Here is a 23,209-nt window from a genome sequence, read left to right on the forward strand (position 1 = left end):
TTTTACAAGCGCAACAATTTTAAGATTGTTTAAGGAATAAAATATGTTATGACATTGTATCAGGCCATCTTGCTTTATTGCCACTCCAAATTTAGCTAAATCATACTTAAACAAATGATGAATTGTCATAATACTTGTGCTGAGTCAAATGTAAGGAAACGCTAAGCCTCTTGTCGATGACTAGTACAGAATTCAACACATTGAGTGGTGTAGATCAGACCAGACAGGTGGCTGTTGCCAGGATAACAGAGTTTTTAACAGAGTCTCATAAGGAGGACAGATTGGGGAAATAAAATACATGACTCAGACTATAGGAGTTTTGATCTACTTAACATATCTGTAGGCTGTCACCTGCTTTTGGAAGAAAGTCACCTTGCCCTCATATTATAGTTGTGGACCATCAGTTACAACAGACACCATCTCTCAGCTGTTATAAATGCTTCACTACCGTTATTTAGCTAGTGAGTCAGTGATTTCCTATTAGCTCACACATGGAAGAAACCTTTTGATTTTGGTTGCTGTATGATTGTGCATGCAGCGCATTTGGTGGTTTCCATTTTTAACAGAAGCATATTAGTCACTGCATTATTAAATATACATGCATATTGTCTATGAAGGGGAGACCGGGGATGGTTGTAACACTTTCATTATTTCCACTAGAATTCACCTGATTCACTCTGCACATGCTTAGTTTAGTCCTGTTCGCTCATGTGAGCAATGAGCACCCTAAGGCAGAAACAGCCAAGGTTATCAGGGAAAAAAATCATTTTGAGGTAAGAGAGTATTTATTTTTTTAATTTCATTTATTTTTGTAATAGCATTGACTGCATTGTAGTTATATTCATCAAGCTTTAATCATGTTTCCTTTGTAGACATGGTTCATGGAAGTTGTAAGTGCTAATGTTTAAGCTATTAGCAGGGTTGGGCAGGTTTAAAAATGTTCAAACTGGTTTGATATTAAGCCGAACACCGGACTGGACAGGTATACAGAATTTTACCAGGTGTTGCTGCTCCAAAGTGGAACATCATGACACCGTGTCCCAACGACAAATGATCGTCAGACTATTGCCTCGCATCACGTAACATCAGAGCTCTGTTTCATGTGCTGTAATATCTAATGGAAATTACATACAATATAGTCTACAGTGAGAAGCGTAGCTTATTAGTAGCAATGGTTTAGCTCACCAAAAACTCTAAGCTCCCTGGTGATCTTTCTCCAGACAGCCTTATTCAGGTTTTTGTAATGAAATAAGGAGGTATCATGTACATAATTCCTCATCTTAACTTCGTGAATCAGCCTTTCCTTGTCCAATACGTAGTTTTCAAAGCAAGCAACAGTTATAAATATGAACACAGCGCCCAACAAAACTTTGGGTCACAACGGCAGCGCTGCTTCGCTTGCAGTTAGTTAGGACACTGCTCTCGTCGGCTTCAAATCCAAAATGTTGCCATGTTGGTGCAGCTTTAGTTGTCTTGCCATGTCCCCTCTCGTCACCCCAAAACACAGGAACTTTGTTGTAAGCAAACACTGCTTGTGTGACTCCGCCTCTCCCATCTCCTGAAATGTGATCTCCTTCATGTTGCTGACCTCGGTTCCCAGCTGGTCAGATGCCAGTGGCTCCATTACTCCATTTATATGTTTATCATGTTGGCATATTGCTGGTTATTATGCAATATATGTTGGATTTAGCGCTGTGAGGCCTGGAGCACAGGTTGTCGCTTTTTAATTTGCCGTAAGTGTTATGATGACAAATGGGTTCAGCCAGTTTGCATCAAATTAAACTGTTAAGCACGGTACCAGACTGACAAAACCAGAAAATGACCTTTAACTGTGGCTACAAGAGTCTGGGTTAGTTGTAATATGAAAAAGTGTACCAGCTTACACTAACCAAAATTTGAATATACTTGGCTCACACAAAAGTGCAGTACAGACAAGCACAAACACACATAGGTAGACAAGAAAGCAACACACAGACACAAGTGCAGGACAAGCGCAAACACAAATAAACAAACATAAGACACAAACACACACCAATTATATTAGAAGTCATGTAAGTGTTAAAAAAATACACAAATCACCTTGACAATGGGGTGATTTTTAACATTTCACTATTTGTGTTTGAGACTAAAATATGCGTTTGCTCTTTGTGTTACAGAGATAACAGCTACACCATTTAATAGCACAAACGTGTAACAAGGTTGTATGACATTGTCTGAATGCGCTGGCTTAGCTCCAAGATACAAACAGAAATTTAAAAAATGTTACAACCATCCCCGTTCTCCACCAAATATATTTACACAACTGCCGATAAAGGGAAACCCATTTGGAAAGTTTTGCAACTTAAAAATATCTCATTTACATGACCATCCAGATAAGGAAGCAAACACTGAGAGCTCCACACCCACTCATAATGCAACAGTCTGGTTGATTATCAGCAATATAAGAATATAATAATTTGTAATGCCACTTCAGTTGGGAAACAGTGCTGCTGCTCTTGTCCTTTACTGTGACAGAGACGAGGGCTAGTCAATCAGATGTGTATCCGTATCTCAACCTGCTTCATGTCCCAAATGCACTTCTGTCACTGTGAAAATCATTGTTTTTTTCTATGTGTGTCTTCAGATGAAAGGTCACAGTCTGTGTTCACCCAGAGCTTTGACCCAGAAGTCGAAAGCATTAAATGTGTAACAGAAGAACAACATGTAGCTGATTGCTAGCTGATTGTAACTAACTTGTTTGACGATCATTTGGTCTGTGACAACACAGGTCAACCGGAAAAAGTTTGAAAGGGTCAATATCGCTACATATAGTAGCGGAGTCAGACATACTTGGGTCAATATATACATTCCCCTCATGTGCTTGTATACTTGAACAAGGACATTAGTCCTATTAAATGGCCCAGTCGAGCTGTAACCATAGCTCGACCTAACTGTGCATGTAAACGTACTCGGTGACTGTTTTGCATAAAATGCTGGCGAAATAGGAAGATGTTGCAGTCACTGACAACATTTGGCCAAACTTTTGACACCTCTCATTAAGAATTCCAATAACTTCCCCTTGCTGGTCAGCACAGGAGCTACATGGTTGAAATAAGCTGTGCCATGCCCAAGACCATAGGTGTCATTTAGGTATGGTGAGGTATGGCAGCTGCCATACCTTGGAATCGGGAGAAGAAAAAGAGAGAGAGGTTCTGTAGTCATTATTCGAGGCGCACTGGCTGGTTGTTTTCATTGTATTGCGCTTAAATAGGGCAACAGCATACTTATCAGTGAATACGAGTGTTAGTGAATACGAGTGTTATTGAATCAAATTGTTTGCCACTTCGCTCCTCCGCGAGTTATGAGTTATGTGAGTTACCGTATACTTCCAAATAGTCGCCGGTGGCAAATAGCCGCCGGGTACCTAATAGCCACCAGGGGTTTGACCCCATTTTGCATATTAAACGCCAGTCCGATTAAACGCCCAGGCAATTATTTCCTCATTCATTGCCTCCCAACTGTTTGCGCTTTTACGCATGGGTCGGTGGTGAAGTGGTGTACATAACTCGTGCTACGGACGGACGGACGGACGGACAGACAGCCACGTATCTAAAACAGGTAATACATCTGGCTACATCTTTCCCACATCAAATATCCGTGATCACCTACACCCGCGTGCGTAAAAGCGCACACAATTCTGTGTCCTCTCACCGCGGATGCTGTGATATGATGGCCCGGTACTCATTGTAGCCCACTCTTAGACCCAATAATAATAATAATAATTAGAATAATAATAATAATAATAAGTTACTGTGGACCTATATGCCATGCCTTTTAACAAAATTACCAGAAGAGTTTGCTGAAAAACAGGTAATGTAAGCCTGAATTACTCACGTGTGTCCCCGGTGAAAATCGCTGACATGCATGGGGGAATACAGCTTCTACAGGCTCGCCATAGCTTACTGTCAGGACTCAGGGACCAGAATTCGGGATGGGGGACCATCGGGATGGCGATATTTCGGTGTGGCGGCCTGTAACTGTTGGTTAAATGGCTCGTTTGGTTGGTATTCGGATAACTGGGGCTTTACTGGTATAATGCAATAGCACCACCCAGCGGTGAAACCCGTGTACACGTGTACACAGGAGGGGAAAAAAAAAAAAAAAAAAAGCCTTGAGCAAATAGCCCCTGGTTCTTTTAAATGCCTGGGGTCAAAATCGATTTTGTGAAATAAACGCCCGGGCTACTATTTGGAAAAATACGGTATCTGTGTGTTGTAAAAGCATTTTGCTCTGCTGCTGTAGACAGCCTGTCTAAATGATGTTTTGAAGCCTGTCTGATTGTATGTGGGGGGTCTCTGGAGACACTCCAATAAATTTGCCTATACAGTTTTGCACCAAATTGGCCTTTGTTTTACTGTGTTTCATACACCGGACCCCTTGGTTATCTTCTAGAAATGAGCTTGTAATTAATTTATTTTCTTTATTTTCTGTGAAGTTAAACACATGACTAATGATAATTAAACGTCCACTCGCTGTCCATGGTGCTGAAATATGCGCCGAAATAGGTCCGATGTTTTCACTGCTCTCACCAAGTCGTGCATTACATGCAGACATGAGGTATTAGGAATGTGAGAAACAGCTTCATGTCCTTTGAAACAGTTTTCAATAGCATAGTATGTACTTCTGACAGGTCAAAGACCAAAGTGAAGTTTTATATAAGTTCATATTTTTGAAACTCCATCATCAGTAGCTCTGTGATGTCATGTCATATTGCCATACCTTAGCTTTTGCTGAAACGACGCCCCCTGCCCAAGCCTCTTAGTCTTTCCAGTCTAACATCTGGAGGACCAAAGGTTCAGTCACTGTCCAATTCAATACTTCTATAAGAAGCTGAAGGGAATGTGATCTATTGATTCTGGTTCTTAAACATGCACCACAGATAAACCCCCCAAAGGATGAGAGATAAGCGACGGTTGATATACTACTGCGTCACAACTCAGAGGATGTGGTTATGATATACATCTGTATTTCTTGAAAATTAAAAACAAGAGGAACCATGCGTGAGAAAAGCTGGGCAAATGCCAAAAAGACTTGTGTGGACAGTGTAGAGGGAGGAAGTCCCTTAACTCCTGCCCATCATCCACCCCACCCTGTTCCTGAGACTAGATGATAAAAAATGGTTAAAGGGGAGGCTGGATTGCCTTTAAAATATAATATTTCGACATCAAATAAAAAGGAAAAGAGCACAAAAAAGAGGCAAAGCAGCAACACATACACTGAAATTTTTATCATCCCCACAGGACCACAGGATCCCATCACATACCTGCTCATCACAAACTACAACTTAGGCTCTGTTCAAGTGTTGTAAGGAAAGGAAATGAAAATAAGAAACCATCTGAAGTCAGCCAAGCAAAATTGAGTGCATCAGTTGCAGTTAAAACATTATAGTCAGGTTCGCAATGTCCTGATTTGAACCTTCTTTCAAAATTTTTGGGGAGTTTATAAACTATACATTTTTGGAACGTTTAGAGTCTGACAAACCCCAAAACCAATGTTTCCTTTTTTTTTTTCAAAGTCCCTGTGGCGGCCATCTTGTACTTTCAAAATGGCAACCACCCATAACCTGTTTTTAGCTGGATGCGACATAATAAATCTAATTGTTTCTGAGTTTAGGAGATAATTGTATATTTCTCAAGGCAAGGAAACAAACAGGAACATTTCTTACACATTAAAAATATAAACTGATGCTGCACCTGCCTGTAATGAGTTTTGTGTCAGGTAAAATATTGCTGTATCTCTTGTTATTGTATCTCCTTTTACTACACTTGACAACCTGCTACGTAGCATTAGCAGTTAGCTTTAGAAAAACAACAGTTAAGATTAGCTGAGTGGCTAGTGTTAACTACTGGTTGACATACCTCGCTAATGACAAACACAATAAGTTATTTAGCAGTTGTCAGTTGAGAACTCACTTGACAGCTAAGATATAGGTGCCGACAGACAGCGTTATTCAGCCAGGTGACTCTTTATCTATTGATCTGACAGAGCAGAAGACTCTGGCAAGAGAAAGGGTGTGTGCTATTGACACATACCGTCATCTTTGAGATACACCTTTATTTTGAAATTCCTATGACATGTCTGTGTCACAATTTCCATCCAAGCGCAACTCCTTCCTGAGCATTCAATGATACAAGTGGCCTAGCACCAGGCAGATAGTAATGGTAAGCAGCTAAGAAAAGACAGAGGAGGAGGATATTTACTTATATCGTCTCATATTGAGAAAAGGCGGCTGAATTGAATCACCGAAATTGTACTGTGGCAGACTTTGTGGTATCAGCAAATATGGTATCTCTGTCCAAAGGATCAAGGTGAGGTGACTGTACAATACAGCACAGATCTACTGAGTTTGGCAGATCAGCCATCTCCAATAGAACAACAAACATTAGGAGCTCCACACTTCGTCATATAAAATAGTGATGCAGTTTTATTGATATGAAATTCAAGATAAAATCATGGCTAAAATCAACCCAACAGTGTACCCTTTACCCATTAATGCAAACACTTGATGTGTCTTATTAATTTTGTGGAATCTTGTTGTTGTTGTTGTTGTTGTTGTATAGTGAATCTGTACTCTCCACTAATTGTGTTTTTACATCACAGTTTTAACTTTCTTAACAAAGATGCCATTTTCTGTTTCGTGCCCAACGACAACAGGTGTAAAACAGCTTATATCTGACTCTGGTGCAGCTAATTAGCAGATTAGCCGATTAGCAATATGGATTTATATTAGGCCTACCTAACACAATCAGAAGTCTTGTGGCTCTGAAAAGTGCTTTCTTCTCAACCTTTTTGATTGGTCTCCCACATAGGGCTATGCGATCATTAGAAGAATGTCCACTATCACGACTGCCTGCAACACCGAATGCTTCTTCAAGCACCTCCATCATCAAAAAAACGCGGAAAAATGGTTGTGAAGAGGACTTGATGAAATATTTACATACATTTTACAGAGGATAGTGTTCACATGGGATTAAAATTACCCGAGGTATTTTCTCCGGACCGTTACAGAAGGTAAAAGTCGCCGTAATTTTTACTGGCATTATACGTAATGATTACAGACATGGTGCGTTCGGGCGGGACTAAAACCCCTGGTAATTATTACTTTACCCCACGTCTCCACGTTAAACTAATCCCGTCCGAATAGGGCTACAGACTCAACACACGAATGCATGCTTCTCCTGGCATTCTTCAGTTTCCTCTGATGCTCCGAACACACAGCGTTGTGCAATGTGTCTCAAATGTGAGTCTGGCTAACATCACCATTCTCACTTTTGATTCCTTCGAAATCATTCACTTTTTTTCCAATTTAAAGTTATTTTCAAAAAAATCATAGAACATACATGTTATATGGGCAGACCAATAGCTCTCTTAAAAATGATATCTAAATATGTCCAACGGAGGTCGTATAAGGCCAATTATAATGTAATTTTACACACACACACACACACACACACACACACAAAAGAATAACACAACAACAAAAAAACACCAAAAGCAAAACAAAAAACAGAGGTCTCCAGAGGTGACCCGTGTGGCCACAACATAACAGGTTAAGTAAAGTCAGGTCACAACTGATTTAATGTCCAGCCTAGGAAAGAGTAGTATTTTCTTAACCAGTTCAGCCACCTTGGACCACTCAGAATGTTCCTCATTATATAGTTCGGCCAAGTTCGGCCTTCATAATCATTCTCAAGAATCACAGATCAGTTTGTCACCTCTCACCCCATATTTCGCTTCTGCTAGAATTCATATCTGAATCATTTCAAACCCATGAGAAATGATGTAAACTGCAGACTATTCTTCTCCAGAGAACTATGTTTTTGTCACAGATTGCACAACCCTCTTTTACCCCTTCATTACCAGCCCTAATTCATTCATCCCTGCAACTCCAATACACAGATTTGCATACTTAAATAGCCTAGCAAGGCCTTTCTTGGTGGACAACTTGAAGGGCATGGGATCCACTCTAGCCTCTGAACATATATGACTAAAAATAATACCTCAAAGATTGAGAGCTAACCTATACTGCCGTTTCACACCTCAGGCAGTGGAAATGGTTTATGATAGCAATCTGTACTTCTTCCTGCTGATTACAAAGAACGATACACACAGCAAAAGCATTTCAAACGGATGTGACCGAGCAACAACCTGAGATACAAGACCCACACTTAAATGGAACCAGACGATGCTGTGCAAAAAATAAAGATTGTATCCACAATAAATTAAAATGTGAGAGACTTTGATTAAATTAGTACCAAGAATTGACAAGCTATAGCTTATGCAGACCAAGGAAGGGAGACTCATTAAAAAAGTGCAATAAATAAAAAGATGAATCAATAACAAAAAATAAACACTGTCGAGGTAAGGCCCGACACACCCAACCCACTTCAGAAAACTAGCTGCAGTGAAGGCCCCCTGCTGCTGTGTTGCCTGAAATCGGCATTTCTCGGCCAACTAGCCACGACTAGGGCGACAGACACTCATACATGGCCCAACACTGACTAACAGCCAACAGTGTGTCAGGTCCTTTAGACTGGACCCTCGAGGTAGTCGGTGTAGTTATGCCAAAAAAAGGTTATTTGTCACAAAATATGTCTGCAAACTAATGAATACACTGTCACAACACAACTTCCAATTGAACGTTCATTTAACACCTGACTATGCGACCATATCCCAGCTGACAGAATTACAGATTTCTGCGCATGGTGAAACAGTTTGGTTCGTATAAAACCACGTAAAGAATTGTAAGAAATAGATTAAACCATTGGTTTATCTGCTAAAACATAACCTGCAAATGTTAGCATGCCCAGCTACCTACCTATAGTAATAAGCAGCATAATTTCCAAAGGCAAGGAGCATGTCGTGAGCTATATAACATAGTATATTACTATACACTATTATTACCATACCCCTTCTGTGTGGAGTTTGCATGTTTCCCCATGTCAGTGTGGGTTTCCTCTGGGTACTCTGGCTTCCTCCCACAGTCATGGTGTGTGTTCTTCCTCCTACAGGCATGCTGTTTAATTGACTCTAAATTGCCTGTAACTGTGTATGTGTTGTTGTCTGTCTCTATGTGTTAGCCTTACGATAGTCTGGCAACCTGTCCATGGTGTACCCTACCTCTCACCCAGTGTCAGCTGGGATAGGTTCCAGCCCCCCCCGGGACCCCCAACAGGATAAGCGTTTACAGAAAATGAATAAATGAATGAATTACCATATCAATGTATAGGGTTACAGGTGTCAGTAGAAAATACTGTTTGGAAATTTAAACATAAATATAACCACTGTGTTGACTGTCCAACTATCTTTCTTTAGTTAGCATTCAAACCAACAGTGTTAGCATTAATCACATCTGATTTATAAAATTGGACTGCAATACTAGGGGTAACTAACCCTACCTAGTAATACACAAACAGTGATGTTTCTTAACCAATCTCTATGTCCTGTAGAATTCCTACTACTTCATAATACTGACTTTTGGACTGTAGCTTTAGCCTCAGTCTTTTTTAGTTGACATAATGTGTGCAGTAATGATATGCATATTAATGATCTTTTAACAGGTATTTTGTTTTGAAATGATTGAGCCGGAACTATTGACAAGTCAGCATTGAAGACAGTTTTCAGCCAACTCAAGGAATGTTGTTATTAGCATTAGCTTATGCCAGGTATGTCTTATCATGGCCCGCAGCTCAATGATCAAACCATGCTATATGTGGCCCACCAAACAATATTGATTAATTAATTATGCAAGATTACTTAGCAATTTTTCCATTCACCCCACAGTGGAAGACGTTGTAGATATGCACCAAGTAGGAACTATTTAGGCAGAACTTATGTTGTAGGTTTGTACGTTTTCTTTTGCCTCATTTTTGTGTGATTCTTTTTTAAATACCCCATATGATGTAAGAAGCAGCTGGCCCCCGGGTATTTTCACATCATCTAATATGGCCCCCATTCAAAAAAGTTTGGACACCCGTGGTTTATGCTTATGAGAACACTCCAGACCAGCAGCCAGCATGACAATCTTTGCTGTCACTGCCACTGAGTGGGCAACGTACAGTCAAGTTTTAATCGTCTCTACCACTTGTGGATGTTCCGATTCATACTTGCGATGCTCCCTGTGGTGACTGCTAGTGGGAAGGGCGAAACACCACCTTAATCATTCTCAGCGCACATGGCTTCCTGTTATTTTTCTTAGTGAACCACAAATATCTTATTGCATCTTTGTCGATTTCTTATCTATCAAAGGTTTCATGCAGCCTAAACTTTATGCTCATCACATGCAGAGTCAGTTTGGGTCCTGTTAATAAACTAATAAAGAAAGCGCCTGCAATCTGTATAGTGAAGCATCAAACACAACACACAGCTCTTCTTCCCTCAGAGCAGCATGATGATATGTCTTGTTACATATCAGTAATGTACAGCCTCTTGGCACTCTTTCTACCATCTGTGTGCCCTGATACTACCTGCCAAAAGTAATGGGGAGTCTGCGAGAAGACACTTCTCCTCTTCCTTTCTGTTTCCAAATACAAAACATCCCCGACTACCTCCATGCAACAAGCAGTGGACTATGTTTTTGTTACCCAGGCACAACATCTGTGCTGTGGCAGTGTGAAGGAGCGCAGTGCTTTTATTATCAAGTTTCTCTTTTCGGTGTGGAGGATAACCCAAACAGTGTCTGGATCTTTTGAAATGGTGGGCTGTTCCGTCTCACACTGCAAGGAACATGATGTCTTTCTCCCAACAAGCTGAACATGACTAGGTCTTTTCACTGTAGAACATTATGTTTAAGTCCGGAGCAAATTAAACACCTGCCCAGCTTGATCAATTCTTACTTTCGTGCATTAGCTTTGAGGTCTCGATATCCTTTAAATCGTGTTCAGTACTCTCACAAAATTAACAGTTTCATGTGCTTTAGCTAGCTGTGCATGTGTGACTGCAGAGGCCCAGTTTGGCTTCTTTAACTTGAATTCTCTGGTGGAAAATGACTTACATGGCCTGTGGCTAGACTGTCTTTCTTTCTGTGTGTAAGACCCCCTTGTTGTCAAAGCTCTGAACAACTATCTGAATTTATTATTTAACTTACATATTCTTACCTGAAGTGCTATTTATCAGTCCAAACTGTTTTGGTGTGAGTTGCTGGGTGTTGGAGATATCAGCCGGAAAAAATAAAGAAACATTTGAAACCTCAACAGCAGCATCTGTTTTCAGAAATCATGCACCGGTTGCTCAAGATTATCCCCAGTCCTTGTTGTGAGCAGTTTCATGTAGGAACTATTTTCTTTCTAATGAACTGCACCCGGCAACCATATCGCTGCGCAGAAGAAAGTGTGCATATACTCATGGACAAGAAGCTAGTGCTTGTGATAGTGTGAGATTAAAAAAAAACATAAATGGCGTCCTAGCAACAGATGCATGCTTCTTTCTGTGCGGTGATGCCTGTGTACGTCAGTAGAAAGAAAGAATAGTTCCTATATGAAACTGCTCACAACAAGGTCTGTGGATTATCTTGAGCAACCTGGTCATGATCTCTGGAAAAAGACACTGTTGTTGAGTTGCTGTTTTTTTGGTGCTTTGACCACCATAAGCTGGGTGCCCTCTAGTTCCATTATATTCAAGAGAGGGCAGACATCTCTTTGGCTGATATCTCCAACACTCTGCGACTCACACCAAAACAATCTAGATTGATAAATAGCGCCACAGGTAAGAAGAAAAGATGTATTTTTTATTTGAAGGTGTACTGCCTCTTAAAGCACTTTTCATTCACCATTGTATTCCATCTGTTGACTACAGTCAAGAGCCATATCGCCTGGAATCATCTGCAGCACTATTAGTAAAGTAGATTTGCAAAAGTGTTTGTACTACTTCCAGTGACTCCAGGCTATCATTTCACATCTATCATACAACTGTCTCAGAGCCTTGATGTTAGATTTTATCTCACGCCCAAGGTTGAGCAGCTTCCACATACGTTTACATATAATGAGGACCGTTTTTCCAAATCTGTCCTGCAGTAAATCAACTGCAGAGTCATAATTGCTGCGACTGCCTTTGCAGCGTTGCCAGTCAACTTTGACAAGATGTGAAATTTCTTTCTGTTGCAAAAAGCATCATTATTGTAAATAGCAGTTTTGTACTGGCTCCAAAAGTTAGCCACAAACTCACATTACTTTTAAATTGCTCAATCATCAGCTTTGGAAAGAGTGCTTGTTGAGCTGAGATCACACAATCAGCACATACAGACTGACACAGTCGATATCTAGCTGAATTTTACTGACTTAATGTGGCTGGTTACACAATTAAGGAATCATTTGATTAATATAGAAGTTATATACTTTATGTAACCCAGCAGTCACATTTCACAAATCATTTTTAAGACATGGCAAAATTAGAATAATGTTTCCTTTGGGGGTGTGTGACCTCTGAGAGAGCCACAGCATTCAGCACATGTAAAGGCTCTTAAAGGATTGTAAAGGCTCTGTGTGTTACCACGGAGGGATCAGTATAATCCTAAATATAGTATATGTATGTTAACCACATTCACCATACTGTATGTACTAAATTAAACAGTATCTAAAGAATTTAAAAAGAAGTAAAGAATTAAATTTAAAAATGTAACTTTTGTCATGCTCTGGAGGTGACAGAGACGTCCTCCTCATGAATGTCGTTCAAAGCCACATCGTTTGCATAATATGCAAACTACACGAACACTTCCTCACTCCTTAATACAGGAAAGCATTTAAAGACTGAATTTGTCAGTGATGTGAGCCACTGCTTTTTAGTAGCTCAGCTTGACTGTGATCTCACCATGTTTTTCCGCTGTGAACTGGTTATACTGATAGTCGGGCTGACTCTCGATGGTCAAGGTAAGTTAAGTTCTTAGGGCATTATACTGTACTGCTTCACACAGGGTATTATAGCATGGAGGTTTAAACCACAGTATGTAAGTAACCACATTTCACTGTCAGTGCTGTGAGACAAACAGTGCATGAGGATAAATGAAATTCTTTAATCTGTTTCATTTGCCAGTTTAGTTTTCAGTTTTGGTCACACGTGCTCTTTTTTCAGTTCGTACAGGGGAAATTGTTGGAGGTCACGAGGCTGTTGCACACAGTAGGCCCTACATGGTGCTTTTGGACCAGCACGCGGAGGATGGTAAAAAAAAATACTGTGGTGGCTTCCTTCTGAATGAGGATTTTGTGATGACTGCAGCCCACTGCAAAGCCTGGTCAGTTTAACACACTTTATATTTACCTGTAAGGAATATTGGGGCCCCTGATAAGAATTATCCCAACAACAACCGAGACTTCTCATTTTATGAATACAGTGCTCTGATGAATAAAAAAAGAAAAAAAAACCCTCCCATAAAACTTTTCTGCACTCAATTTTGTCATTTCAGGTCCTCCTACGTCTTACTAGGACTTCACAATTACCGTAACAGAACTGGTGTACAGCGTGTCATGGTGAAACAAACATTTCTACATGAAGACTACAACGCAGTGACTTATGAAAATGACATAATGCTTCTGAAGGTAAAAGAGTACATGATTGCTTTTAAAATCCTTGTACTTAACATTTATCATCTCCAATATTTGTATATCAGTATGTTATAATCAAATGCTTCATTTAATGCCTTTATCGAGAGGAGCATTAAAATACTTTACATACTGTTGTTCAGATTTTTAAATACACTTTTATCTCTCCCTCTTCCTCAAGTTGAGCACCAAGGCAATTTTCAATGAAAATGTGAGGCCCATTGCTCTCGCAGACCAAGGTGATGGCTCTGTGCCAAAATCATGCACAGTCTCTGGCTGGGGAAGAACAAACAGGACCATAGAATCACTGTCTCTCATTCTCATGGAAGTCAATGTAACACTGAATGACAGTGATCAGTGTAATAAGGACAAAACATACTGCTCTAAGGGAGATAATGGACCAGCTAAGGTACGTATTCCTGTAACATGGCATGGACAAACAAGCATTGGTCAACGATGATACTCAATTCACTGATGAAGCAATCACTGCATATTGCGTATGTAATTACAGGGAGACTCTGGTGGTCCACTGGTCTGCGAAGATGGAAGGGCATACGGGGTGGTGTCCTCTCGCAAACTGGACTTTGATGGCCTGGAAATATACAGTTATGCTAAGATCCCGCACTACAGAAGCTGGATTGAATCCAAGATGAAGCCTCAGAGAAAGCCCTACATCTAGTAACTGTTTGATCAAATCACAGCATTTGAACTGAGTGTTTGTATGACGCTGGAGAGCCAGTAACTGAGGATGCTAATGTTGCGACTGATTCCACAGTGATGTGAGTGCTTTACAAAGATTTAATTAAAAAAGTGCTTGACTTTAATGTTTCAAAATGATACAATTGTTCAGCTGATTGTTCAGCAAGAGTCAGTAGATGAACGTGATTCTGTTCATTTAAGTGACATGCTTTGGCTTTAATGGTACAGCTGTTTCTTGTTTGTTTTTGGCTGCAGGGGGCTACAAATTGACATCATTTTTTTGTAAACAGACTATTGATTATTCAAAGCAAAATCCAAATTTAAACCAAACACATGCAGTTTTTTTCCCAAGGCTGGGCTTTAACAAGCCAATCATAAATTAAGTATGGCTTAATATCTAAAAAAAATAAGTTTAAACTCAATCCTGTTTGATGTTTGTTGGTTGATGTCATGCTGCTCTTAAATACAACATTATATCCTTTAAATGTATTAGTGCTTTGTGCTTTTTTGACTTAATATACTGAGAGCACAGGATCCTCTGTTTGTTTTGTATCATCTTTTTAAACAAATAAACTGTTGCTCTCTCACCGTGTTCTCTCTGCACTTTTGTACACTTCTCTGTATGAGCGTGAATTAACTCACCAAAAGACAATGCTGCCTCCCTGTGACCAAAGTGTATTAATGCAGCAACAAGGGTGTCACTGAAGTCAGAGGTGAAATCCATTTGTAAGCTCTAAATATAGTCAAGCCTCTGCCTGTTGTTGAACAGATCCTGTAACTGCCTATCTCACAGAGTCAACGGACAGGACGAACATTAACAGCATCTGTGATCTGTCGTCACTTTCCAGTTATACCATCACACTGTGATTCCAATTTTGGGAATGTGTGGGCTTTAAATGAGTTTAGGCCTTAAAGCTACAGTTGGTAACTAAAATAAAATAAACTAAAATAACAAATTGTGTCACTGGTGATAACTGAGACAAATGTAGGGACGGAGGTTTCTGTCTCTTCAAAGGAAGTTTTTCCTTGCTGATTGTTGGGTGTCTGTAAATTCAAAGGTATGGTCTAGAGCTGCTCTCTATGAAAAATATCATGAGATAATTTTGGTTATGAGTTGGCACCATATAAATAAAATTGACTTGACTGACAGTTGACTAGAATAAGCCTGCTATTGGTCGTTAGTGATGTTTGTCATCTGCACCACTGTTACATCACAATTAGACTCAAAAATAAAAAAGAATTCAACCTACTGAGAGGTGCAGATCAGACAGGACAGGTGGCTGCTGTCAGGATAACAGAGGTCGACCAAGCCATGCTGATGCTGTCTTATATGCGGGGGACATTGGGGAAAGGAAATTACTCAGACTGCATAGAAAAGTGTGAGTTTTCACAGAGATGTTTCTACTTGCACTTCTGTACACTGCAACACTGCCACCTACTTTTGGAAGCAAGTCATTTTGCCACTTAGTTGTGGATTAGTTATACATATTATGCTCATGTTAGACCACCATGTCTATTTCTACAGTGTAAGATTTCCCATTTTATGTGCTTTACAGCCTTAACTTATGCCTATATGTTACCTCCGGGTTCATTGGTAACAGGGAGGCACTTTATTCTTTCAGTTAGATACATCCAAACCTCTGTTTGGCCATTTCTTTATCTCTGACCAGCATATCTGACATTTTAAGTTGCATCGTGTCTTGGACATATCGATGCTCACAAAAGGAAGAAACCTCATGAATTTGGTGACAGTATCAGCTTGACTTTAGCACCACCAAGAGGCAGTTCCTATTTTTACATGGCCATAATGGTGACTGCGAATTTACCACACGTGCAGGCATTATGTACATCCACACTGCAAGTATTTCTATATTTACATTCATAACTCAGGCTGAAACCCATTTGGAAAGTATTGCCAATTTAAAATAGGTGATCTCATATGTATACAGCAACAATACTAATAATAATAATAATGCATTTTACTTATAGGCGTCTTTTAAAGCACTCAAGGATGCCTCACGAGACAGAGTTTAAAAAAAAAGCAGCAATGAATCTATAGACCATAAAGTCAAACAATTCAGTAATATACAATAATAGGTTAATAAAATAAGAAGTCAAAAATCAAAATTATAAAAAAAAAAGGTATAAAATCATCATCATTACGTCGTCTTCATCACTACAAGTCTCGATATGTGTGTCCCCATTAAATTAGACCAAATATGCCAGGAGTGTTTTCAAGACGGGATTTGAAAATGGAAAGGGAGTCAATATTGCAAATGTCATGGGGGAGAGAGTTTCAAAGGCGGGAGGGCAGAACAGCTAAAGCAAGGGTGTTAAGCACACCTAATACTAATGCACTTGTGAGGGCTAAGAGTTACCAAGTTTCAGGAGCAAATTGAACAGTCGGGAGCCGATTTCATGTAAAATGCTGCTTCAGAGGCTTTTTATGTACCTGACCAGAATACAGTTCTCGAAAAAACAATGAATACTTTATTATGGTCATACATAAAGATATTAAACACTATGCAAAATATTGTTAATCGGCAGCTGTATCAGACTTTTATCTTAAAACAATATTGGTGGAACCCTGTTGCTAAAGCACTGCCAAAACGTTTAATTTGTAAATGGTCTGTAAGGCAGGGAATAACTTACCCCGCTTCCTCATTAACTTTAACTTTAGTCTGGTGTGGTGATGCCAGCATTTCTACACAGGAGTGATGTATGCAAATGTGAGTTGTAGACTCACTTAATTTGGAAAAACAGACATATTGTTGAAACTGCACTTGTTTTTTTGACATCCCAGACTGTTCATCATCTGTTTCATAAAAGGATAAACGTTTTCAGGATGTACTTTACAATAACAGAAACATTTGGAGGTGTTGTTATTTATAGGTTATTTCCCAATAATTTTACAGATCCGGCCCGCTTGAGATCAAATTGGGCTGTATGTTTCCCATAAACCACAAAGAGTTTGGCACCCTGGGGCTAAAGACTCTAGAACCCATAGTCAAGCGGGCAGACGGTGATGTGAATTGGATTGCAGAAGAAGATCTAAGATACAGATATAGATAAGGAAGCAACCACTATGACTCAATGTTTAAATGCACACTAATATTCCACTATTATTCAGAGTATGACAGTATTCTGAATCTGATGTGGGTCACGCAAAAAGCATATTTGATTTAGATATTCCAAATTAAGTATTATTATCATAGTGCATCATGAATATGTGTTTTCAACCCAGTTTATGTCACACGCCTTCTTGCCTGTTTACAGTCAGCTCTGTCCGTTACCTTATACACATCAAATGTGCTGACCGTTTGCTAGGCTGTGGTAAAATTTCATGCCCTAAAGAAAAGCCAACATTTCTGGTCAGAAGAAGAAACACACCTACTTTTAAACATTATGAAAGACTGGGAGATCAACAGATTTTTGGTAATGCGCAAACCAGGAGCGATTGCTCTGAGACAACAAGGGAGGCTGAACTTCACGTAAAATTTCATAGAAGAAATGGTCAAATATGCACTACTGAATTTACATTAAAATAAGAATTTACATTGCATTAAACATGCGCTAGGATGCGTTTAACATCATGACTATGATGGTCAAACGTCAGCTGTTTATCACCAGTTTTCAGATGCGACCTCCCTGTCATACATTCTCGTGTGAGCACGGTGGACGCGGAGCCTCCAAGCATTCCTATGAGACAGCGCTGAGCAGGTTTTTTTCATGCAGCAAAGCAAGACAGTCATTGGATAAATGCGACAAAATTGTCACTTCCAATGAGGCTTAGCTTCCCTGGGACCTAATGGAGCAGTAGGCGGGAGAGGACGCTCAGTGTATGCATGATGATTGGAGGAACTGTCTAAAAGGCTGACCCCTTTTTGATTGACAGCACTTCGCAGTTCGAGCTCAGTCCCATGCAGATATTTGCGAGTGGAGTCTTCTGACAGAGTGCCGTCCGGAGTTCCTTATTTCCATAAGCCATATAGCTCATTTTCATCGTTTGTAAACCCAACTGAAAATTTTTTATGTGTGTTTTGCTGTGGTTCTGTGGCATGAGTGTGGTTGAAAAACGGCTTCATTTAAATGTTTTTTTATAAGTTACTGCCTCGCTACAATATGACAAATTTTATGATGTAAACTTAAAGTGAGCTTCCCCTGTTTGAAAGACCAGCAGCCGCCACTGGCGCAAACTTTGTAACACCAACGACATTGCGCAATGATCGTGTGGTGGTCCATGGTTAAGATGTACTTATATGGTATATTGGTATAGGCACTGATACTTTAGCATTAAAAGACAAGCCTAAAGCAGAATGTTTCATAAGGCAGCTTCTCAACTCTTGCTCCATATTGGAGTAACAGCACATTATGTTGAAGGACAGTATGAGCGTGCTTCTGACTCTATTAAGGGTAATTTTAGATCTTGTTGTATTAATAAATTATGATGAGCGCTGCAAAATCCTAATCTTACTTTATTCTGTTACGGGTAGATGGATGTATTTAAGGTGGCCATTGAACATTTATTATACTAATAAATGAGGTTGAGCGCTTTTAGAGTTTTCAGAAACAGTCGTGGCGAGGCATGATGAGGACTTTCCATATTTCAGCATAGCTGCACATTGACAGTGGAAAGACTACATAACAACCTGCTTTAGTTACATCACTGTGGTACTCACTGTAGCTGCTCTGCTGGCTCTGTAGTGGATCTCCATATCATCCCTGGCTCCTGAAATGTGGGAGAAACAAGAAACAATAGCCAGCAGCGGTGGAAAGTAACTTTGTCCATTTACTTCAGTACAATTTGAGGTTGTTTTACTTGACTTGAGCAGGCCTACATCCATTTTATGTTATTTTATGCTCCTACTCTTCAACATTTATCTGACAGCTACATTTAGGCCACTTGTCACTTAACATTAAATAAAACACATGATGAGCTGATAAAACACAATGCATTAAACCAGCACTTACTACCATTTTTGGCCTGTGACCTCTTACAAAAATGCAGTTCCTGGTTGCAGCCCCTCGTCACATTTCAGATGTGTGTCATCAGCAGTTCTACTTTTACTCTGAGTATTTTGACATTGCTGTGTTAGTGCTTTAAGTTAATTAAGATCTGAGTACTTCTTCTGCCACTGACAACCAGTGGTGCTGCCAGAGGTGACAGTTGCTGTTACTTGAACCACAGATTGTCCTTCCCTATTTTCATTTACAGCACCACGGACACAAGGAGCACAGATGCAGATCAAGAGAGGATGTTTGCTGTGGAAAAATATCCAAGCTTGCATTACATCACCCATTAGCTGGTCAAGTGCAGCACAACGGATTCTGATAGTTGTAGGTTTTCTACCTCTTGAGCAAAAGCAAATGCCACAGACCCTTTTCTCTGCACTAATTCCTAAAGTATTTGTGTCTTTCTCCAGCATACACAGCCTAGTTTTATGCAAAGACCAACTTTCCAGGATTGAAATACTTCCTTAAGCACTATGTATAATGACATGAGTGATTATATGCTTACTGTTCTCACCTGCTATCCCTCTTTTGACTTCCTCAAGATTATCCATCAGCACTCCTGTATCCTCTGCTGCTTCATTCACTGTACACATATCTCTTGCACTATTCCCATCCCCATGGAAGTCTCCACCACTTCTTCCGCACCTATGAAAGAAGGGAGGCACAGAAAGTGAAAAATACCTGCAAGGTTTTCTGACTCTCACCAATAATCATATATAGGCATCTTAAGCTTTTTTATGCCTGGCATAAAAGTAAGCAAGTACATTCACTCAAATACTGCACATACCGTAAGTGCTGTTTAGAAATACTTCGACTTAGTATTTCCATTATATGCTACTTTGTACATTTCAGAGGGGAAGACTGTATTATTGTTTTACTCCACTGCATTTACTTCACAGCCATGGTTACTACTTACTGTTCAGATGAAGACTTTACATCTGAAACATATTATGGATTTATAAAATGAGCTGTATTATAGGTTAACACACTCAAGGTAATGTAGAGTTGTTGAAATTAGCTCTACTTTGACATCATTAAAATGGTGCTTTAATGTCAATGTATCAGTAATTATATTCCAGTAATATATGTTAAGCATAACACTCCAAATGGAATCTGTATTTCTGCTAATTCTTATGTACTTTGACTAAAGTGGCGTTTTAAAAGCAGGGCTTTTAATGGGGAACATTTTATATAAGGGCATTACTACTTTTACATAAATAAAAGGTCTTAATACCACCAGGCATAATTTATTTAAGTGGTTGGTTATGCACTGTGTAATGTATCTGTTCCTAAAAGGGATATTTTGCCGATTTCAACCAACTTCATATCATAACAATATAAGTACAGGTAGACTGACTGTGATAAACGTCCCTCCATCTTTGCAGCGCCCAGCTCTCCCTGGTCAATCCCCAAACAGTAAATGAGGCTGTGCTTATCAAATGTAAATCAAGATTCTGTTACAGAATTTATTATTTTTGCCTTTAATGTCTTCAGAAACACATTTTAGTGCGCTGTTTGGCTGGAATAAATTATCTGTGAACAAGAGTCGGGTGCCCTAACAGTTAATTTCCTGTAAGGTTAGTTATTGTAAAAATGGAGGCTATACCGGGGTTAAACGGTGAAACTAAGCACTGCTAATAAAACATAAACCAAGATTGTTACCGTGTTGCATGTTTCTCGCCTAAAATATTTTCATGAACGCATTTTAACCTTCTACTTAACTGTAATAACATATTTTACTTACTGTTTAACTGTACTTCAAGCTAGTTACCAGCCGTCAGCCATTTTGTTTCCGTTGGAAAAACAGAGCTGGCCTACGTCAACCACCAGCGGGAGCGGCGCAAGGCATTCTGATAGTTGTAGGTTTTCTACCTCTTCAGCAAAAGCAGATTCCACGGCCCCTTTCCTCGGTTTTCTCTGGCCATTTAGCACCGATTTAAAACGTATTTGCGTCCTTTTACTGCATAGACAGCTTTGTTTTATAATAAGACATCTCTCCAGTAGTACTTTTTTTCTTAAAACTGTCTGTGAGAAGCATGTAGGTCAACAATAGGCTACTTTAGTGTTCCCCAACAGTTGTCTTGAACAATAGTACATCTACTTGAGGTCTGGTGTCACCGTGTCAGCATGAAAATGCTGCTAAAATGTCTGCTAAAGATCTGGAGTCGGTTGTACAAAACACCTTAGGTTTTCTCCTTAACTATTACACGTTTATTTTATTTAATTTTATATTATTTTATTTCGTTTAACAGGGACAGTGCACAGCTACTTACCTGCACCAGACATAGCTTTAAGCTAATATTCATCTGTAGTCCCTGGGCCGGAAATAGAGAATAACTTCTCTGCTAAAAGACAGTTAAAACTTATTTTTTCCTAAGCTGATGGACTTACTTAAGGGTGTTGCATAGAATCACTTAGATGGTTTCCTTAGTTAAGTAAAAATGTTAAGGCATTTACTCCATTGACAGAGATTTAGCAGTGGTAAAATACTACACTTCCATAATAACCATCTGCTTGCTTGTGCTTAAGTCTTTTGTGCAATGGTTTCACTAACTTTAAGGTATTCCTTAAGTATGAAACCAAGATAAGGAGAAAACCTTAAATACTTAAGTGAACATTTTAAGGAAACCTGAAGGAAAATATGTGTTTGCCACTGATTTTATTTTCAGAAAACCTTAACATGGACTTTCAGGAAAATCTTAACCTAAGGTGTTTTGTGCAACTGGCCCCTGTATATTGAAGGCCAAGGAGAAAGGGGTGAATGTTAATTAAGAGGCTTGAACAAAGTGATGCCATTCTGCATGAATACACTAGGTGGCAGCACTGAAGCTTGAAAAGAATTCCTTAAAGGACCCTTTGCTGTTGTGTTCACTTTGCTGCATAGTTTGGATAAATTTAAGGGTTGAGGGACACCTTACACTTCACCTGTTTAGTGGTACAGAGGCCAGATACAGCAAATATTATATCAATGACTCTCAATGTGGAATATGGCAGGGCAGGAAAATGTGGATGAGTTAGATTGACGAGTAAGTTCCTATCAGGCCTGACAGGCAGGTTGTCAAGATGTTAAAGCTAATAAAAAGAGAAATGTAAAGAAGATGGTGATTTATTGTTTATTATAATAACAGCTGCAGGCCACTGAGCATACATGCAATACTTGCAATAAGCTGTTTTGAGACCGTGATCCTGGACTGTCTCTAAACTAAACGCGCTTGGTGTGGGCAATTGAGATTAGAAAGTTAAGACCACAGTCGGGTTTAAAAATAGATGTAGATACTGCTGTAGTAAGCACTCTAACTTCTGAACTACCCTTTTTCTACCTCAGCACCTCCTACACACAAGTGCACCTCACGGCTTCCTGTGCAACACCACAGTTTTCCATTGTGGTAGAGCTGGGCCAATCAAGCTCCACTGACAACTTTAGTCAGGTGAGAACTTGCAAAATACGCCTGCTGAGAAATATAAAGACAATGTATTTATATGCTGAAGGACTGTGTTTTTGCAAAGTGTGAAAAAAAATAATGATTAGTTATTATGGTGTTGCGCACCTGCTGATTTAATGTCAGATTTCCCCATAAAATAAATCAACCAGACAAGCAGAAAACAGTCAGCAAATGAAGCAATCAATCAGTTACAGAATAAGAATACTGTGTGCAGCACTGTTTCCTCTCTACGTGCCCTCAACTATAAATGTTTTTTTTAATATACATTTATTTTTGCAATGTCATTTATGTAATTTTTATTGATATGACAGAAGGGGGCACTCTAAGCAAACCTATTCTGGCTTTCCTCATGCAAGCTGGAGTCTGGACCAGCACCTCCTCTGAGAGGTTCATTGACTGCAGCCTACAAGTGCTGTGTCCTGCACTTGACTCTCTGTTTGATGTTGATTGCTATTCCGGAGCAGCTTTGCAGAGGCATCAAGT

At 39.6% G+C, this 23,209-nt stretch overlaps 1 protein-coding gene across 1 annotated transcript; it reads left to right on the plus strand.

Moving 5' to 3' along the window:
* The first annotated feature begins 12,770 nt into the window (after window positions 1-12,770).
* Window positions 12,771-14,857, plus strand: LOC117254294 (granzyme-like protein 1). Its single transcript, XM_033622468.2, has 5 exons — window positions 12,771-12,902; window positions 13,105-13,264; window positions 13,436-13,568; window positions 13,753-13,980; window positions 14,083-14,857. The coding sequence occupies exons 1-5, from the start codon at window positions 12,845-12,847 to the stop codon at window positions 14,248-14,250; spliced, it is 747 nt and encodes a 248-aa protein (XP_033478359.2). The 5' UTR covers window positions 12,771-12,844; the 3' UTR covers window positions 14,251-14,857.
* The last annotated feature ends 8,352 nt before the right edge of the window (window positions 14,858-23,209 follow it).

The sequence above is a fragment of the Epinephelus lanceolatus genome, chromosome 6, assembly GCF_041903045.1.
Source record: "Epinephelus lanceolatus isolate andai-2023 chromosome 6, ASM4190304v1, whole genome shotgun sequence".
NCBI classification, from domain to species: domain Eukaryota; kingdom Metazoa; phylum Chordata; class Actinopteri; order Perciformes; family Serranidae; genus Epinephelus; species Epinephelus lanceolatus.

What these genes read in the sequence shown, in the direction of transcription:
- LOC117254294 (XM_033622468.2), top strand. Translation starts at nt 12,845, where the DNA reads ATGTTTTTCCGCTGTGAACTGGTTATACTGATAGTCGGGCTGACTCTC. An exon ending in ATGACATAATGCTTCTGAAG is followed by an intron (nt 13,569 to 13,752) that starts GTAAAAGAGTAC and finishes CTCTTCCTCAAG; the next exon opens with TTGAGCACCAAGGCAATTTT. An exon ending in GAGATAATGGACCAGCTAAG is followed by an intron (nt 13,981 to 14,082) that starts GTACGTATTCCT and finishes ATGTAATTACAG; the next exon opens with GGAGACTCTGGTGGTCCACT.